At 39.4% G+C, this 20,116-nt stretch overlaps 1 protein-coding gene across 1 annotated transcript in view; it reads left to right on the top strand.

Moving 5' to 3' along the window:
• Positions 1-20,116, top strand: part of HACE1 (HECT domain and ankyrin repeat containing E3 ubiquitin protein ligase 1) — a 218,603-nt gene that overhangs the window by 75,240 nt on the left and 123,247 nt on the right. Inside the window, 1 exon segment of the mRNA XM_017878558.1 lies at positions 3,397-3,445. Within this exon segment, the coding sequence (XP_017734047.1) occupies positions 3,397-3,445 (49 nt within the window).

Here is a 20,116-nt window from a genome sequence, read left to right as displayed (position 1 = left end):
TGAAACTAGGACTTATAAACGTATGTAAAGAGGGTTAGGGAAGAAGAGAGTTATTTTATAGAATAAAAGAGGCTTTGCAATCATAACAGCAAAATGTGATATGTGAGTGTTATTTGGATTCTGATTCAAATAAACCAGTTGTTAAAAATGTCTAAGACAATTGGGAAAATTTGAACATTCTCTGGATATCTGACAATATCATTAAGTCTTTTTAAGTATTTTGTGTGTAATGATAGTATTGTAGTTATTTTTTGGACTCATCTTACAGAGATACATAAGAAATGGTAACAAATGAAATGCTATGATGTTTGGGAATTACATTAAAGTAACCCAGTGTGAGAGTATTGGGATATGGGCAAAATAAGATTGGTTGGGTGATGAATATATCAGATTTCATTTTTGCTATTTTGTTTACTTTTTGTTTTTGAGACGGAGTCTTGCTGTGTCGTCCACGCTGGAGTGCAGTGGCACGTTCTCGGCTAACTGCAAGCTCCGCCTCCCGGGTTCACACCATTCTCCTGCCTCAGCCTCCGGAGTAGCTGGGACTACAGGTGCCCACCACCACGTCCAGCTAATTTTTTGTATTTTTAGTGGAGACAGGGTTTCACCATGTTAGCCGGGATGGTCTCGATCTCCTGACCTCGTGATTCGCCCACCTCGGCCTCCCAAAGTGCTGGGATTACAGGTGTGAGCCACCGCACCAGGCCTTGTTTACTTTTACTTAGAAAATTCCTTAATAAAATTTAAAAGCCCCTACTTAAAAAAATGAAAATAGGGATTGTCACCAAAATAGGGAGACGATGTTTTGGAGGCAACCACAATTCCCACTCTATTAATCCTTTTCATTTATATTACTGTTTCTGATTATTTAAAATTATTTTATTTATTTTTACATATTCGAATAAGCAACGAATTTACAGAGGTAAAAATTAGAAAGATCTCAAAAGATACACAGCAAGAAGTCTCCCTCTCATGCTGGGCCCTTGTTACTTCGTTTTCCGTCCCCATAGCTGCCCTCTCCATTTCCCTTGTAATCAGTGCTATCCTTTTATCATATATACCATTTTTAGTGGCTGCAAAATATTGCATATATAAACATACCACAACTTATTGAGCAATTTTCTTATTGTTAAACTTTTATGTTGTTCTTATTTAGAGAGCTTTCTGTATTTTAGATCTTACACTATCAATAATTTCTCCTTCTCGGAAATATTCAATTGATTAAAATATCCTTGGCTGGGCGAGGTGACTCACGCCTGTAATCCCAGCACTTTGGGAGTCCAAGGTGGGCAGATCACCTGAGGTCAGGAGTTGGAGATGACCCTGGCCAACATGATGAAACCTTGTCTCTACTAAACATACCAAAATTAGCTGGGCGTAGTGGCACACACTTGTACTCCCAGCTGCTCAGGAGTCTGCGGCAGGAGAATGGCATGAACCTGGGAGGCAGAGCTTGCAGTGAGCCGAGATTGCGCCACTGCACTCCAGCCTAGGCGACAAGGTGAGACTCCGTCTCAAAAAAAAAAAAACTCCTCAATTACTTGGTAACTTGAAAAAAAAAAAAACCCCAAAACTTTCAACCCCAGTCCCACTCCAGCTACCTTTCTATTGCTCTTTTTACTCCACAGCCTGGTCCAACATATCAATATTTTAGCAGGACAGACTGCCTGAACCATTGAGTCGTTCAGGAAGCGAACTCCCTTTGGGAGGTCAACCTGCAGCGATTAGTCTTGAACAAGTTGATGCTTCTTTTCTACTTTATGTTTTCTCTTTAGTTTCCAAACACTATCTGTAGAGTTATATCTCCAAATGTATATTGTAAGCCCAGAATAGCCATGTATGTCAAGTCATCTACTTGATATCTCCACTTCAGTACCTCAAAGGCACCTCAAACTTTCCATGACACAATCTCCTTTTCCAAACCTGGTTCTATTCAGTGTTCTCTTTTCCCAGGAATGGTGCTGTCCTACACAGAATTGCATAAGCCATTTTCTGTTTCCCATTTCCTATATGCAATCCATCATTAGGTGTTACTGATTTTATTACAAAAACATTTCTCAATGTTATTATGAAAACATTTCTCTCTACTGACATAACCACTATGCTGTCCAAAAGACAATCATCTTTTGGACTATATAGTAAGTAGCCCACAAACTATTTTTTCCTTATCTATTCAACTGTCAATCTAATTCATTCTTCATCCTTCAGGTGGAGTAAACGTTTTCCTTCCCAACACAAATCTGATCATATTATTCTCACTTGCTTAAGATCCTTTAATACCTTTCCACTGTTCTTATGCTAAAGGCCCTATCACGGCCAGCAAAGCCCCGCATGGACTGCTTCCTCTCTCACCATTTCATAGTGTACTCCCTTTTACTACTTGACTGTCAATGACATAACCAAAATACAACTTTCTTTACATTTCTTGAACATTTCATGCACCACAGGATCTTTGCAAATTCCCTTCTCTCCATTGACCTTTTTTTTTTTTTTTTTTGAGACGGAGTCTCGCTCTGTCACCCAGGCTGTAGTGCAGTGGCGCAATCTTGGTTCACTCCAACCTCCGCCTCCCAGGTTCAAGCGATTCTCCTGCCCCAGCCTCCTGAGTAGCTGGAGTTATAGGCACGTGCAACCATGTCTGGCGAATTTTTGTCTTTTTAGTAGAGACAGGATTTCACCATGTTAGCTAGGCTGGTCTTGAACTATTGATCTCAAGTGATCCACCTGCCTCAGGCTCCCAACGTGCTGGGATTATAGGCATGAGCCACCGCACCTGGCCTCCTTTTTTTTTTTTTAAGACAGGGTCTCACTCTGTCACCCATGCTGGAGTGCAGTGGCACAAACATGGCTCACTGCAATCTCATTCTCTTAGGCTTGAGTGATCCTCCTGCCTCAGCCTCTGGAGTAGTTGGGACTACAGGGGCATGCTACCATGCCTGGCTAATTTTTAAATTTGTTTGTGGAGAAAGGGTCTCGCCATGTTGCTCAGGCTGGTATTAAACTCCCGGACTCAAGCGATCCTCTTGCCTCAGCCTGCCAAAGTGCTGGGGTTACAGACATGAGCTACTGCGCCCCACCAAGAATATTCTTTATCACCCTATCTCCTTTGCCTGGATACCCTCTATTCATCTTTTGGTTCTTAGGTGAAGTGTCTGTTTTTTTGAAATCCTTTCTAGATGTTCTTAGTCTTTCACAGCATGGTTTTTCCAGCCTTTCAGAACACTTATCTCTATTTATAATTATATATCCATGAGCATAATTATATGAAAAACATTATTTAAGAAATATCTCTATTCCCCTCCTACAGACAGTATTTTTTTTGTGTACTAGGAATTTAATAATAGTTCTGTATAAATAAATACTATATTTATCTATACATCTTTGTTTTTATTTCAGGTTGTTTCTTTGGACTATATGCCCAGAGGTGAAATGAATGAATCAAAAGGTACACAACAATTATTATTATTTTTTTTGAGACAGAGTGTCTGGGTCTGTCGCCCAGACTGGAGGGCAGTGGCGCGATCTCAGCTCACCGCAACCTCTGCCTCCCAGGTTCAAGCAATTCTCCTGCCTCAGGCTCCTGAGTAGCTGGGATTACAGGCATGTGCCACCACACTCGGCTAATTTTTAGTAGGGACGGGGTTTCACCATGTTGGTCGGGCTGGTCTCCAACTCCTGACCTTGTGATCCACCCGCCTTGGCCTCCCAAAGTGTTGGGATTACAGGCATGAACCACCGTAATCAGCCTGCAGACATTTCTAATGGCTTTTAGTACATAGACAGTTAGATGTGTTGATAGTCGATGACGTGTTCTCCCCTAAAGAACCCATTAATGAATCAAAGATAATCTGGGAAAGTTTTAGGTTGTAATTTCAGTGAGTTTTTTTTTTTTTTACCTTCTTTTGTTTCAGCATTTTGATCTGTGACTTGAATCTATATAGAGAGGGAGCTTGTCAAGTCTACATGATATACAGCACAGACACGATATACCAGACAAGTGATTAATAGATGCAGGACCCAACAATGTCTTTTCAGGTTATACTAGTGACCTCAGGCCGGGTGTGGTGGCTCACGCCTGTAATCCCAGCACTTTGGGAGGCTGAGGTGGGTGGATCACCAGAGGCGAGGAGTTTGAGACCAGCCTGGCCAACACGGTGAAACCCCGTCTCTACTAAAATACAAAAAATAGCCAGGCATGGTGGTGCTCACCTGTAGTCCCAGCTACTTGGAGGCTGAGACACAAGAATTGCTTGAACCCGGGAGGCGGGGTTGCAGTGAGTGGAGATCACACCACTGCGCTCCAGCCTGGGCAACAGAGCAAGACCCAATCTCAAAACAACAACAACAATAACAACAACAACAACAACAACAAAACCTAATTAAGATGAAATCCAGCAGGACAAATGTAGGATCCTTCACTTTGATTAAGAAATTCTGTAGCATGAGTACTGGACAAGAGTGTAGTTTAGTGAGACCCGTGGCTGCCTCTCACTGCTAACTCCAAAGTCCCTTCTATTGGCTTATGTGTCCCCTGCATTTCCTGCCTTTACTTCCAGACCTACAGTCTGCTTTGTTTTCTTTGATAGCTTCCTTTGTCCACTCCATTTCTTGGGATTTTCATCCTACCCTACCCTGGCTTTGGCCATAGTCTTCCTAGTTGCCACCTCATTGACACTACTCTGAAGAGGGGCACTCGGATGCATTGTATTTTGTAACTGTAAAATATGTGCTTTAAAAGGATGTGTATTCTCTCTTCATTAGTAGAGAAATGAATGTTCACCCTTGCCCTTTAATGAGACTTGTAGTCGAAGTTTTGAATCTTCTGTATCTTTGTCTTCTCCAGCTAACTTTATTCATTTCAGAGCGAAGGGTGTGAAAATCTAGCACCATGGTGTGGAACTTATACTTGTAATTCTGTCAAGTGTAGCTTTTTTTAGTCTGTGTTTTAGGTGTAGGTTCAGGACTAGTATAAACTTTCTGGTGAATCTCTTTGACTCTAATAATGTTTTACCTTTAAAATTTATTTTGCTGATATTAATATTGTTCATGATAGTTAACTTTCTGCATCAACTTGGAGGGTGTTTTGGAAGAGATATACATTTAAATTGGTAAACTTTGGTTAAAGCAGATTGCTCTCCATAATATGGGTGGGCTTCATCCAATCAGCTGAAGGCCTGAATAGAAGAAACAGCAAGAAGGAATTTTTTAGCAGACTGCCTCCAGACTTCATCTGCCTTACTAGCTGCCCTGGCCTTTAACTGGAACTGCATCATCAGTTCTCTTGGGTATTGAGCCCGCTGGTCCAAACTGTAGATTTTGGATTTGCTAGCTTCCATAATCATGTGAGTCAATTCCTGATAATAGATCTCTTTCTCTCTCTCTCTATATATATATACACACACATTCTACTGGTTCTGTTTCTCTAGAGAACCCTGATATATTGTTGTATCACATTTATTTGGCTAATATTTTCTATGGTATCCTTTTTTCCATTTCCTTTTGGAAATGGTGGTCCCTTAGAAACAGCAAATAGCTGTTTTGTTTGATCTTTTCAGATGTAAGAAATAAATCAGATCAAGTACAAATTGTGATCCAAGAGATTTTGAATCAGTGGCGAGAAGCTTGCCTTACTGCAGTTCCAGTACAGCTTATAAAGCATAAAGATGAAGTACTTTGACGTTTTTTCATGATTGGCTGTTATACATTAATTTTTTTAGGGCAACTATTTAAGCTGATTTGTCTATAGCTGATTGACTTAGTTTCACTGACTCATGCTCACAAGGATGTAAACTTTGTGTTTTGTGTTTATTATTACAGATGGTATTTTGGGGAAATGAGGATGATGAGTTTTGGTTTGTGGTTATACACAATTGGACTTGGGTATATCTAAACTGTGGCCTCCATTTTATTTTCTTTAATACACTATCTAAGACCTCTGTGTTTTAGAGTAAACATTGAGTTTACTCTGTTTATATTTTCTGTGACCATGGGTATATTTAGATTTATTTCTACCATTACTTCATGTTTTGTTTTATGACTATTTTCTTTGCTTCCCACCCATTTCCTGCCTTTTGTTGAACAGATTGTTTTCTCTTCTCCTTCCCTTAAAGCTTGGGAATCTTCAATAAAACCAATTTCCAGGAAGAAAAAAATACCAGATATACAAAAAAGAAAGTTAAAACTGTCTGGACCACAGAATAACCTGTATTATCATTAGTGAAAACTCTACGCTTTTGTTAATGGAACTTATGATACCAAGTGTCCTTTTGAAATCTCTGCTTGATGTTTCTGGTGTTGGTGACAGGCGACAAAATCTTCTACTCTTTAGCTAATAATAATCTATAAGAAGTTGTTTAGCTGTTTTGGTGTTCTCCTGGGCAGCTTTCTTCTTGATTTGATAAGTTGCCCCGTCTAATACGGTAACCACAAGGCACATACAGCTATTTAACTTAATTAATTTCATTAATTGTACTTTAATACAAATTTAAAATTCAGTTGCACCAGCCACATTTCAAGCACCCTGTAACCCCATTTGGTTAGTGGATGCTATTTTGGACATTGTAGATTACAGAATATTTCTATCATTGTAGAAAGTTCTATTGGACGGGAGGTGATAAGCTGATAGTAGTGCTGCAGCTTTATACGTTTTGAAGCAGACCTATTTGGGAGACTGCATCATATTACAGAATTTGGAACTGACAGTTTACATCAGCATTCTGTGATGTTCTTCCATTATCTTCTGCTCCTGTGGTGAAGAGTGACCAGCATGAGGTGCAATGCCCACCATGGAGGCTGCTGGAGGTTCCTGCCCCTGCCCACAAACTCCAGGCTTGGTCCTCACAGGACAGTGGAGGTTTATATAAAGCAACAGCCTAGACAGCAATGGTGATAACAGCAGCTGAGAGCAGCTGAGGGGCCAACTTCTGTACAGCAGTGGGAATCCTGACTTTCTGAATAGTATAAGAGGCCAAGCAAGACTGGAACATTTTAGTTGAAGCCAGGTTGCAAACGGTTAAGCCTGGGCTAGACTGGTATTTCTTTCTTCCTTTCCTTTTTTTTGAAACAGGGTCTTGCTCTGTCAGCCAGGCTGGAGTACAATGGCAGGATCTCAGCTCACTGCAGCCTCCACCTCTCGGGTTCAAGTGATTCTCTTGCCTAAGCCTCCCGAGTAGCTGGGACTACAGATCCACCATGCCCGGCTAATTTTTGTATATATATATTTTTTAGTAGAGACGGGGTTTCACCATGAAGACCAGGCTGGTCTCAAACTCCTGACCTCAAGTCATCCGCCTGCCTTGGCCTCACAAAGTGCTGGGATTATAGGCATGAGCCACCGTGCCCAGCCTTTGGTATTCTTTTGAAACTTTGACCTCTACCACCTTGTGGCCAGACTGATTTAGGTGTCATCTGATTAGGTGAAGATTACAGAGGTCTTTCCCGAGCCTGTGGCACCACTGGCACAAATGGTCACTAGCTGGAACTGATTTAGGACGGCACTGGCAGGGAAAACACATGCCAATCACCACCTGCCCCTTCATATCCTGAACGGGCAGGTGAGACTCTGTTTCTCTTGGCCAGCCAACATACATCATCAACGTACATGTGCCCATTCATTACAGGAACAGCTTTGCCTCTTTGAGGAAAGAGGAGCTGAAAAAGACAAGCCTTCTGCTTCTCCCTCACTCCAGCATCATCTTGGCACTGGTAATATATCCAAGATATTTGTTCATAGTCAGTGGCGTTAGCCAGGCTCATATTTACCGCTTTGATTGGGTTAATTTTTTTTCAAGTTCCAACTTCTGTTGTTTCAATTTTCAAGTGTGCAACTTCTGTGCACAGCTTACGAATATGATTTTTTGCCACTGAGTTCATTTCTTCCACAATGTAGGTATCCAAGATTTTGTAACTTACAAAGTCATATCCTTTGGATTTCCCACTAGGCTCTGTCATCACATTGACATTTTAGCATTGTACCAAATAAATGAAAAAATTTTTTCAGGCTGTCATCATCCATATCTTCCCCAGAGCTTTAACTTTGTGCCAGGTGCCTTGTTAAGTACAGGGATCAACACAGTTCAAAATTAAATGTCCCTGCCCTCGTAAAGTCGCCAGGCAGGAAAAACAACTAATTAAGCTATTGTCAAGTTATTTACAATGACGACAAAAGCATATTGTGCTTTTGGATTTGTTTAATTTTATTACTCTTTAAATTTGACATATGAAAATACCATACTTAAACAGTTCATGTACCTGGAACAAAGGCACTAATACAGTACTAGAAAGGTGGTGACGGATTTAAGAACAATTATGCCAATTTCCAATCTGTTTTACAGTAATGTTACAGAATTGGAGGAAGCTACTCCTGTACAACTTTGGAGGGTAGGAGGAGCAGGGCGTGAGAATGCCTTTCCAGGGGCTTACGAGTACGCCCAGTCGCTGCGTGGCTTCCCGCACACTCAGCCGCGCGCCCGCGTGGGCGTGGCCGGGGCGCCCCCAGCGTGACTCCGCCCAGGGCGCTCGGTTCAGCTAGCTGGAAACTACAGTTCCCAGAAGGCCGCGCGAGCCCGGGAAGGACGCGGCGGCGGTGGCAGCAGGAAAGGCGCGAGCGGAGGTGGCGGCGGGTATCCCCTGGGTGGTCGGCCCGGTAGCAGCCGGGCCCCGGACGCAGGACGTGGCCCCAGGTAGCCCTTGGAGCTCAGTGCTGTAGCCAGGGCAAGTCCGCGCCTCCGCCTGCTGGACTGGCCGGGGCGAGATGTAGGGCGCTGGGCGCGGAGGCCGCCGGTGCGGCGGGGGATCGCGGAGGGCGCGCCGAGGATGGAGAGAGCGATGGAGCAACTCAACCGCCTTACGCGCTCTCTGCGCCGCGCGCGCACCGTGGAGTTGCCGGAGGGTGAGCGGGGTAGTGGGGCCGGGCTGGCCGCGGAGCGGGGGGCAGCCGGGGCGGGGGGGCAGGAACTCCGGAAGCGTCAAGGTCGGGTGGAAAAACTAACCGAAAGCTGAGAAAACGCCCACTTTTACTTTCCAGAGCTGAGAGGCGGCCCCGGGCCCTGGACTCCCCTGGCCCGCCGCTCCCACCCCGGCAGGTGGGAGTTTGCGGGAGGCAACTGGGTTGGTGGGGGTTCCGCTGCTGGGAGGAGCGAGACAAAGGTCTCTCAACGTCTGTCGATTAGGGGTCTTGGCAAAGAGGCAGGAATACCATCCGGAGGCCCGAGACCCGGAGTCAGAAAACATCATAATTGCGAGTCATTTCACTGTCTCCGGGGATAGAGATGATCCAAAGATAGTGTTTAAGCTGCATCAGGGGGGCCAGGCGGGCTTTTATTTTTGTTATTTTTTAAAATGTGGGGCACAGCCTTGTTTTGATAACAGGAAGACAAAGGGTTGTCAACCATCAAACAGATACTTTTAAAAGTACTGTGTGTGTAAACACGATACATTTTTCTTTAGTATGCATGCCTGACTTCGTTCTTCATGTATTCATCTGACCAGTATTGAGTGGGCTAGCTGGGAACTAGGACGCATCTGCAAATAGGGATAAGACATGGCCCCTGAAGTTCAGGACTTTAGTTCAGCGTTCCAGGGTTCCTTCAGAACAGGTAAAACTCTACTAATGACGAGAGAAAATAAGCAGTTTTGTTTGCAGCGTCAGGAATTCAGACGTTTTAGTGGTGATGGGAGATAGCAGTGCTGCTTCTAAGAAGCTTTTGGCTCTTTATGCCCAAGTGAGAGAAGGGTTGGGAGGAGGTTATAGCTGGTGAATAGCTTTTTTCTTAATTGTAGTAGTTTATCTTATTTTTTCAAAACTCTCTTTGAATTGCTGCTGGGTGGTTTGTAGGATAGGGAAGGGGACCTTGGCAGACGGTCATGAAAGAAATGTGGGATTGGGTACTTTGGCGATTATTTTCTTTCTTTTATAGAGATGAGGTCTCACTATGTTCCCCTGGCTGGTCTTGAACTCCTAGGCTCAAGCGATCCGCACCCTGCTCCCCCCGCAAAGTGTTGGGATTACAGATGTGAGCCACCGCGCCTGGCCTGGGGATAATCTTCCTGAGAAAATGGTCTCTAGTTTCTATTTAGAATTCAGATTTTGATAACTAGATTCAAGCTTCAACTTTTTCTTTATTTCCTTTCCAAATTCCACATTTGAATCCATTTCTTCAGTGCTACTCTTACTTATTTTTCGTAGTCAAATTATTGGTATAGGTTGATGAAGACTACATGTATAATTTGTGTTGTTTGAATCTCGATATTTTTTACATAAATGTGATTTAGAAGACTTTGATAATGTTACTTGGTTTTAAAAGTAATGTAGTTTCGGCCGGGCGCGGTGGCTCAAGCCTGTAATCCCAGCACTTTGGGAGGCCGAGACGGGCGGATCACGAGGTCAGGAGATCAAGACCATCCTGGCTAACACGGTGAAACCCCGTCTCTACTAAAAAATACAAAAAAAAAAAACTAGCCGGGCGAGGTGGCGGGCGCCTGTAGTCCCAGCTACTCGGGAGGCTGAGGCAGGAAAATGGCGTGAACCCGGGAGGCAGAGCTTGCAGTGAGCTGAGATCCGGCCACTGAACCCCAGCCTGGGCGACAGAGCAAGACTCCGTCTCAAAAAAAAAAAAAAAAAAAGAAATGTAGTTTCATTGTACAAAATTTGGAAAATAAAAATAGAAAAAGAAATGTCATTCCACCACCCAATTATGAGCAGTGTTACTATTGTTACTTCTTTCTCTTTCTCTCCCTAACAAGTTAACATCATATTGCATATAGCCTTTTATTTTGTATTTAGAAAACATCCCAAATGTTTTCTTTCTTTCTTTCTTTCTTTCTTTTTTTTTTTTTGAGACAGAGTCTCGCTGTGTTGCCCAGGCTGGAGTGCAGTGGCCCAGTCTCTACTCACTGCAAGCTCCGCCTCCGGGGTTCACGCTATTCTCCGGCCTCAGCCTTCCGAGTAGCTGGGACTACAGGCGCCCATCACCACGCCCGGCTAATTTTTTGTATTTTTAGTAGAGGCAGGGTTTCACCGTGTTGGCTAGGACGGTCTCGATCTGCTGACCTCGTGATCAGCCCGCCTCAGCCTCCCAAAGTGCTGGGATTACAAGCATGAGCCTCCGTGACTGGCCCCAAATGTTTTTTTTTTTTTATATTCTTCAATATGCTTAATGACTTTGGAATTTCATAAGATGCACATAACAAATGTTGAATCTAAATACTGTTTTTACTGATTTTATGAGAAACAGCTTTATATTGAAGACATAGTCTGCCTCTAAATACTTCCTTAGGATTGATTCTCTCAAGAAGAATGTCTACAATACATTTCTAAAGCTCAACGTATCAATTTCTCAACTTACTTCTTGGAAAGTTCCACCAGCAGTCTGAGAGTGCCCAGAAACTAGAGTTTGATAAGTAAAAGTAAAACTTTCCCACATATAGGCAAAAATGGCATCTTGTTTGCATTTGCTTTTCTTTGATTATAATGAATTTGTTCATTTTGTTACTTGAATTTAATTTATCTTTGTCTCTAAGTTCTGATGAGTATTTGAATTCTCTGAGCTTGGCTCTTTCAAGTATATCATACATGTAGGAATATATATATATATATCATTCCTACTGATACAAATCCACATTTGTGCTTACATTTTTGTGCTTACATTTTAAGGACTGAATGGAAAAGAAACTGAGATGTCTCTAAATTTAAAAAATAATTAGTTTTGTTTTGTTTTGTTAGAATTCAATAATCAGTAAGCATCTAATTACAACAAACTATTAAGCTTGTAAACTTTTTAGTCAGCTGGTACTCTAAAATTAACTTTGTTGCAAAGGTTGAAACTATAGATGTTTGATAAACTGAGTTGGATGCTATGTTTCCTTGATAAAAACCTGAGTATTACCCTAAGTAATGGAGTGCAGGTAGTTGAGTCACTCTAGGCAGGCCTAACACAGGAATATTCTTGAGAGAAAAAGAGGTGAAGAGTAAGAGATTACTTTAGGGATATGGATTCTTAGTAGTGTTTAAAAGGTGAAGGCCGGGTGCAGTGACTCACGCCTGTAATCCCAGCACTTTGGGAGGCCAACGTGGGTGGATCACCTGAGGTCAGGAGTGTGAGACCAGCTGGCTAGCATGGTGAAACCTTGGCTCTACTAAAAATATAAAAAATTAGCTGGACGTGGTGGCGGGTGACTATAATCCCAGCTCCTCGGGAGGCTGAGGCAGGAGAATTGCTTGAACCTGGGAGGTGGAGGTTGCAGTGAGCCGAGATTACGCCACTGCACTCCAGCCTGGACATCAAGAGTGAAACTGAGCCTCAAAAATAAATAAATAAATAAATAAATAAATAAATAAAAGAAAGGTGTATGTTGTTAGTGTATGTAAAGTTTAAACTACTATATAGTGAATGCAGTTTGTTTAATAAAATAATACAATTTGAGCCCATTTTAGCATATGTGGTTAGGATAATTGTGTTTAAAAAAATTACTCCCATGTGATGGTTTGAAGAGAAATTGTATATAATTAATTGCTCTGAGCACCTTTTTTTTTTGGTAACGGTTGGGTTTTGAAACTGTAGTGATAAAAATGGCAAACACGTCTAATAAAGTGAGAGATTAAAGTTTTCTTGTCACCCTGGAGACTTTAATTATATACCTAATCCTGAAGGTGCCTTCAAGAATAGAGAAGGAAATATCTGGCAACAAATTTTATTCTGTCCTTTCTTAGTATAGTATTTCTTGGATGGTCTCCTTCTAGCACCATAGTTGTGGTTAGATTTATTTCTTCATACTTACCTGTTAATGTATGTGACCTATTTTTTTCTTTGGGTTAGATGTGACTTAAATAAGATGTAAATCTAATTTTTATCTAAAAAATAAAAACCTTACAAATACAACCATTGTGAACCTTATTATGCTCACTAATGCTCACTTAAAATTATGCACTATCTTGATTTAAAATTTATCTTGATTTAAGTTTAAACCCACAAATAACAGTGTTTTTTATGACTTTATTATGGAGTGACTTAATGGAAATTCTCATGGTTTAGAAATTCAGATTTTTATTGGGACATGTATTATTATATGAACGATAAAGAATGTTGTCATGCCAAGGGAGGCTTAGTGTAGTATTTTCAACTCCTGGTGGTGACTCATTGGTAGTTTCTAAGAGCAATTAGTGAGTTGCAGTCAGCATTTAAAAAAATAAATATAGGATGTGGAGAAATAGGAACACTTTTACACTGTTGGTGGGATTGTAAACTAGTTCAACCATTATGGAAACACGTATGGCAATTCCTCAGGATCTAGAACTAGATGTACCTAGTGACCGCAGCATCCCACTACTGGGTATATCAACAAGGATTATAAATTATTCTACTACAAAGACCACATGCACCACCCTATATGTTTATTGCCCGTATTCACGTGCAAAGTATTGGATCACCAAATGGTCATCTGTTGGACGACGGATAGAAATGTGGCCATATACACATGGAGATAGCTATGCAGCCATAAAAAAGGATGAGTTTGCGTCCTTGTAGGGACAGATGGGTGCAGCTGGGAAACCATCGTTCTTGCAAACTAGCACAAAGAGAGAAGAACCAAACACCGGCATGTTCTCACTTCATAGGTGGGAACTGAACAATTGACGATTCATTGGAACTCGAGGAAGGGAAATATCAACAATGGGGCCTATCATGGGGAGGGTGAGGGTGAGGAGGATTGCATTGGGGGTTATACATGATATAAATGATGAGATTGGATGCGTGCTAGACGAGTTGATGGGTGCGCACCACCAACATGGCAAAGTACCTTACATATGTAACAAACCTGACCGTTAGTGCAGCATTGTACACCTAGAACTTAAAAGTATAAATTTTAAAAATAAAATATAAAATAAATAAATAAATAAATAAATAAAATAAATGTAAGACGATAAAACAGAGTCTATTTTACATATTAAGAATAGTATTCTGGCCGGGCGCAGTGGCTCACGCCTGTAATCCCAGCACTTTGGGAGGCCTAGATGGGTAGATCATGAGGTCAAGAGATCAAGACAGTCCTGGCCAACATGGTGAAACGCTGTCTCTACTAAAAATACAAAAATAAAAAAAATAAAAATTAGCTGGGTGTAGTGGCATGAGCCTGTAATTCCAGCTACTTAGGAGGCTGAGGCAGGAGAATCCCTTGAACCCGGGAGGTGGAGGTTGCAGTGAGCTGAGATTGCATCACTGCACTCCAGCCTGGAGACAGAGCAAGACTCCATCTCAAAAAAAAAAAAAAGAATAGTATTCTATTGTGGACCTTCTGGTTATGTGGTGTATACTGAGTGCATTGTAGGATATATTATCTTTTTATTTATTTATTTATTTTTCCGAGACGGAGTCTCGCTCTGTTGCTCAGGCTGGAGTGCAGTGGCACGATCTTGGCTCATTGCAAGCTCTGCCTCCTGGGTTCACGCCATTTTCCTGGCTCAGCCTCCCGAGTAGCTGAGACTACAGGTGCCTGCCACCATGCCTGGGTAATTTTTGTAGTTTTAGTAGAGATGGGGTTTCACTGTGTTAGCCAGGATGGTCTCGATCTCCTGACCTCATGATCCGCCCACCTCGGCCTCCCAAAGTGCTGGGATTAGAGGCGTGAGCCACTGTGCCCGGCCAGGACATATTATTTGTAGAGGCTCTGGGGTCAGCCATTTAATGCCACTGTTACACAGCTTGTTACTTAACTAGTACTTCAGTTTTCTCATTTGTAAAATGAAGATAATAGTACCTACTTCATAGGGTGGTTGTGAGGAGAAAAGCAACGATACATGCAAAGTGTTTAGAAAAGTGCCTTTAAGATAATGGTTCTTAAATGTTAGTTATTAATAAGATTTAGTATTTGACTTTTATAGTGAAAAAGTTGTTGCATCTGCATACTGAACTTGTGAATGTTGAGAAGGACTAAATTGCTTATCATGTATACACTCACAGTAAAATAATGAACAAATATGTGAAGGAGTATTGATAACTTTTTTCCATTGCCCCTATAAACAGCTCAGTTTATATTTCTAAACATATGAATTATGTTTTTCAAACACAATTATAATACCATTACTAGAACCAATACAATTAACAGTAATTTTGTATTATCTTGAAATAAAATGCCAAGTCCATATACAGTTTGTCCTCGTCTCAAAAATTGTCTCAAAAAATGTCCTTTTACAGTTGTTTTTTTTTGAATCACTATCCAGATAAGGGCCACATATTACATATGGTTGATGTGTCTCTTAAGGCTCTTAATCTATGACAGTTCCTCCTTTTAAAAAAAGTGTTTTTTAAAGTAATTTTAAACTTACAGAAAACTTGTATGAATAGCACAGAGTTCCTCCCATGTAACTTTCACTCACCTTTCCCTAAGGTTAACATCTTGTACAACCATAGTACAGTTGTCAAAAATAAGAAATTAACATTTGTATATACTATTAACTATACTGTAGAGTTTATTAAAATTTCACCAGCTTTCCCACTAATGTCATTTAAGGATCCAATTCAGGATACCACATTGCCTTTAGTTATGTTTCTTTAGTGTCCTCTAAACTGTGATAGTACTTTAGTTTTTCTTTGTATTTAATGGTCTTGAGACTTTTAAAGAGGACCGATCAGGTGTTTGTGGAATTCCCTTTAATTTGGGCTTATCTGACATTTTCTCATGATTAGATTGAAGTTATGCATTTTTGGCAAGAACAGTAGTCCACCCTTACCTGCAGTGTTGCTTTCCGAGGTTTCAGTTGCAGGAGGCACAGCACAATATTTTGAGAGAGAGGGAGAGAGACCACATTCACGTAACTTTTATTACAGTCTATAGTGTTATAATTGTCCTATTTTATTATTTATTGTTGTTAATCTCTTACTGTGCCCACTTTATAAATTAAACTTTATCATGTAAGGAAAAAAATCATATTCATAGGGTTTGTTACTATCCACGGTTTTAGGCATTGACTCCGGGTCTTGTAATATAGCCGCTGTGGATAAGGGAGGACTGCTGTACTACAAAAGTGATGTGTCCTCAGTGGCTCATATCAGTAACTATATGATATTGAATACATATTATTTTTGGTGATGTTACCCTTTGTCAGTTGATTAAGATAGTACCTGCTGGGTTCTTCACTATAAATTTTCTTTTTCCTTTGTAATTAGTCAATATATATATATATATTTTTTTTTTTTATACCGTAAAATGTTTAATAGAAGTATATTTTCATCACTGTTCCTAATAAAAACAATACAGAGTTTTTTTCAATATTAATGACATAATTTTAAATTTGTTTTACTGTGTAAAATTGTCCTCATATTTCAGGAACAAAGCAAAATTATTTTTGACTCGACACAATTTGTAATAGAGAACATTCAGAAAAATTAGTTATTGGAAAAAATGATAAAATAAAAAATCATATGCTTTAAAAGTCATGGAAAGTATTAGGTTGTAAGTTTGCAGAATACAGATACTGCAACCATAACCCACAGACAATACAGGAAGCGTCTCTACTGATATCACTCTGCAACATGTAGGTAACTTTCTGGGTTAATTTACATTTTTAACTGCATGGTCTTTAACAGTGTTCCAACTTGCTTAAATTCTTGAATGCATATACAAGTTATTTTGGTCTTTACTTTTCAAATTTTGGAAAAGCAGAACAACTTTAAAAACAAATTCACCTTTCAGAAATTAATCCATGTAATTGACAAACATATGAAATGTACCTATGTGTCATAGTCCAGGCCAAACACTGAGTATGCACAGGTGATGGGAAACAACAAGATCAAGACTTTGTAGAGATTTTGTGATTGTTTTAGGTTCAAATACAAAGATATGAAGCAAATCTCTATTATATAATTTAAACTGCTTACATATGTTAACTTATCTGTTTCATATATTTTTAAATATTAGAAAACAATTTCTCATGTTTATTTTTCTGGTGGATAGGTCTGTGATTTGTTTCAAAATGTCTTTGTGCAGAAAATAATATACAATAAATTGATATAAAATATGTAACACATGAGGATTTACCTTTTTCAAAATACTAGTCTGGAAACTACAATGACTTCAATCACATATATCTTTTCTGTCTGCTTTTTTAACTAGTAAATTTTGAAGTTTAACTTGGCAGTCTGCATAATTAATTTTTAAAATAATTTTAATTTTAATTTTAGTTTTGGGTGTACATGTGCAGGTTTGTTACATAGGTATTCTGGGTGATGCTGAGGTTTGGGATATGAATGATCCCGCCACTCAATTAGTAAGCATAGTACCCAACAGGTAATTTTTCAACTCTTATTCCCCTCCAGTCCCCACCAGTAGTCCCTGGTGTCTATTGTCATCTTTATATCCATAAGTATCCAATGTTTAGCTTCTGCTTATAAGTGAGAAAATGCGGTACTTGGTTTTGTTTTCTAGCATTAATTCACTTAGCATAATGACCTCTAGCTGCATCCATGTTGCTGCAAAGAATAATTACATTCTATTTTATGGCTGTGCTGTATTCCACGGTGTATTTGTACCTCATTTTCTTTATGCAATTCACCATTAATGGGCACCTAGGTTGATTCCATGCCTTTGCTGTGGTGAATAGTGCTGCAGTGAAAATGAGTGGATGTATCTTTTTGGTAGAATGATTTATTTTCTTTTGGATATATACCCAATAATGGGATTTCTGGATTGAATGGTAGTTCTGTTTTAGGTTCTTTGAGAAATCTCCAAACTGCTTTTTATAGTGTTTGAACTAATTTACATTCCTACCACCAGTGTATAAGCATTCCCTTTTCTCTGCAGCCTTACCAACGTCTGTTGTTTTTTTGACATTTTTGTAGTAGCCATTCTGACTCATGTAAGATGGTACCTCACTGTGGATTTGATTTGCATTTTCCTGATTATTAGTGATGTTGAACATTTTTTCATATGTTTATTGGTCACTTTTATCTCTTCTTTTGAAAAGTGTCTGTTCCTGTCCTTTGTCCACTTTTTGATGGGATTGCTTGATTTTTGCTTGTTAATTTAAGTTCCTTATAGATTCTGGATATTAGACCTTTGTCAAATGCAGTTTGTGAATATTTTCTCCCATTCCGTAGGTTGTCTTATTGAGTCCCATTTGTCAGTTTTTGTGTTTGTTACGATTGCATTTGAGACTTAATCATACATTCTTTTCCAAGGCCAATTTCCAGAATAATGTTTCCTAAGTTTTCTTCCAGAATTTTTATAGTTTGAAGTCTAACATTTAAACTTTTAATCAATCTGAGTTAATTTTTTTTATTTGGTGGAAGGTAAGGGTCCACTTTCATTCTTCTGTATATAGCTAGCCAGCTATCCCAGCACTATTTATTGAATAGGGAGTCCTTTCCCATTTGCTTATTTTTGTTGGCCTTGTCTAAGATCAGATGGCTATAGGTGTGCAACTTTATTTCTGGGCTCTCTATTCTGTTCCATTGGTCTATGTGTCTGTTTTTATGTCAGTACCATGCTGTTTGGGTTACTGTAGCCTTGTAGTATGGTTTAAAGTCAGGTAATGTGATGCCTCTAGCTTTGTCCTTTTTGCTTAGGATTGGTTTGCCTATTCAGGCTCTTTTTTGGTTCCATATGAATTTGGCTCCATGGGAATTTTAGAATTTTTTTTTCTGATTTTGTGAAAAATTATATTGGTAGTTTAATAGAAATAGCGTATAATCTGTAGATTGGCAATATGGCCTTTTTAACAATACTGATTCTTCCTATTTATGAGCATGGAATATTTTTCCATTTGTTTGTATCATCTATGATTTCTTTTAGCAGTGTTTTGTAGCTTTCCTTGTAGAGATCTTTCACCTCCTTGGTTAAATGTATTCCTAGGTATTTTATGTTTTTCTGTGTGTGTGTGCGGCCATTGTAAATGGAATTATATTTTAGATTTGGCTCTCAGCTTGAACATTACTGGTATATAGAAATCTTACTGATTTTTATACATTGATTTTTGCATCACAAAACTTTACTGAAGTTGTTTATCAGTTCCAGGAGTCTTTTGGTGGAATCTTTAGGGTTTTTTAGACATAGAATCATATTGTCAGCAAAGAGAGATAATTTGACTTCTTTTTTTATTTGGATATATTTTATTGTTTTCTCTTGCTTGATTGCTCTGGCTAGGACTTCCAGTCTGTGTAATTAAAAAAAATTTGAAGTTCATTTTTGTTTCTGTTAGAATTTTAGGATGACAATAAAATTATTTAAGAAGCCAATATTAAATAAAATATTCATAACTCAAACTAAAAATTGAAGTACAGCATTCAAACCAAAAGGAAATTCTTTTTTTGAGTTGGGTTTTAAAAGAACTTGAAATGAAACAATAAATCAGCACACTTGAAAGATTAGAGAACTCCACAGAACAAGATTACCAAAGAAATTGAATATATATCAAGTCACTAGTTGCTATAGATGGAATGCTTGTATACTCCCAAAATTCATACATTGAGATCTAATTTCCAATGTAATAGTATTTGGTGGTGAGACCTCTGAGTGATGATTAGGTCATTATGGTGGAGCCCTCATGGATGGGATTAGTGCCCTTATAAAAGAAACCCAGATAGCTCTCTTTCCTTTTTTGTCATGTTAGGACACAGTGAGAAGATGCAGTCTATGAATCAGAAAGCGGGCCCTCACCAGACTCAGAATCTATTAGTGCCTTGATCTTGAATTTCCCAGCCTCTCAGAACTATGAGAAATAGATGTTGTTTATGGGCCACCCAGTCTGATGCTTTGTTATAACAGCCTGAACAGACTAAGACACTAGTATTATGCTTAGGCAAGGCATGCAGTGTGCACACATATATTCAAAGCAAAACAGTTATTATTGTCAGATATCATTATAATCAGACATCGTGTTACCTGATTCATTACATCATCTTATACTTTTATGGAAAAACTAAAATAATTCCAAGGTAGTTACAAATTTTATGCAGAGATGGAAATTAGTTAAGAACTATATCCTTTTAAAGTTCATTTCCTTCTAAAAAGTTATAGTGTCAAATTAGATTATTAAAGTAAAATATTAATTTAAAAGCCTCCCTTAATAATCTTAGCAAATGAATTCTAATGTGTATATGTTATAGCCTTTTTTTTTTTTTTTTTT

The sequence above is a fragment of the Rhinopithecus bieti genome, unplaced genomic scaffold (assembly GCF_001698545.2).
Source record: "Rhinopithecus bieti isolate Rb0 unplaced genomic scaffold, ASM169854v2 scaffold_10614, whole genome shotgun sequence".
NCBI lineage: Eukaryota > Metazoa > Chordata > Mammalia > Primates > Cercopithecidae > Rhinopithecus > Rhinopithecus bieti.
This window is presented reverse-complemented; position numbering and strand designations above follow the sequence as displayed.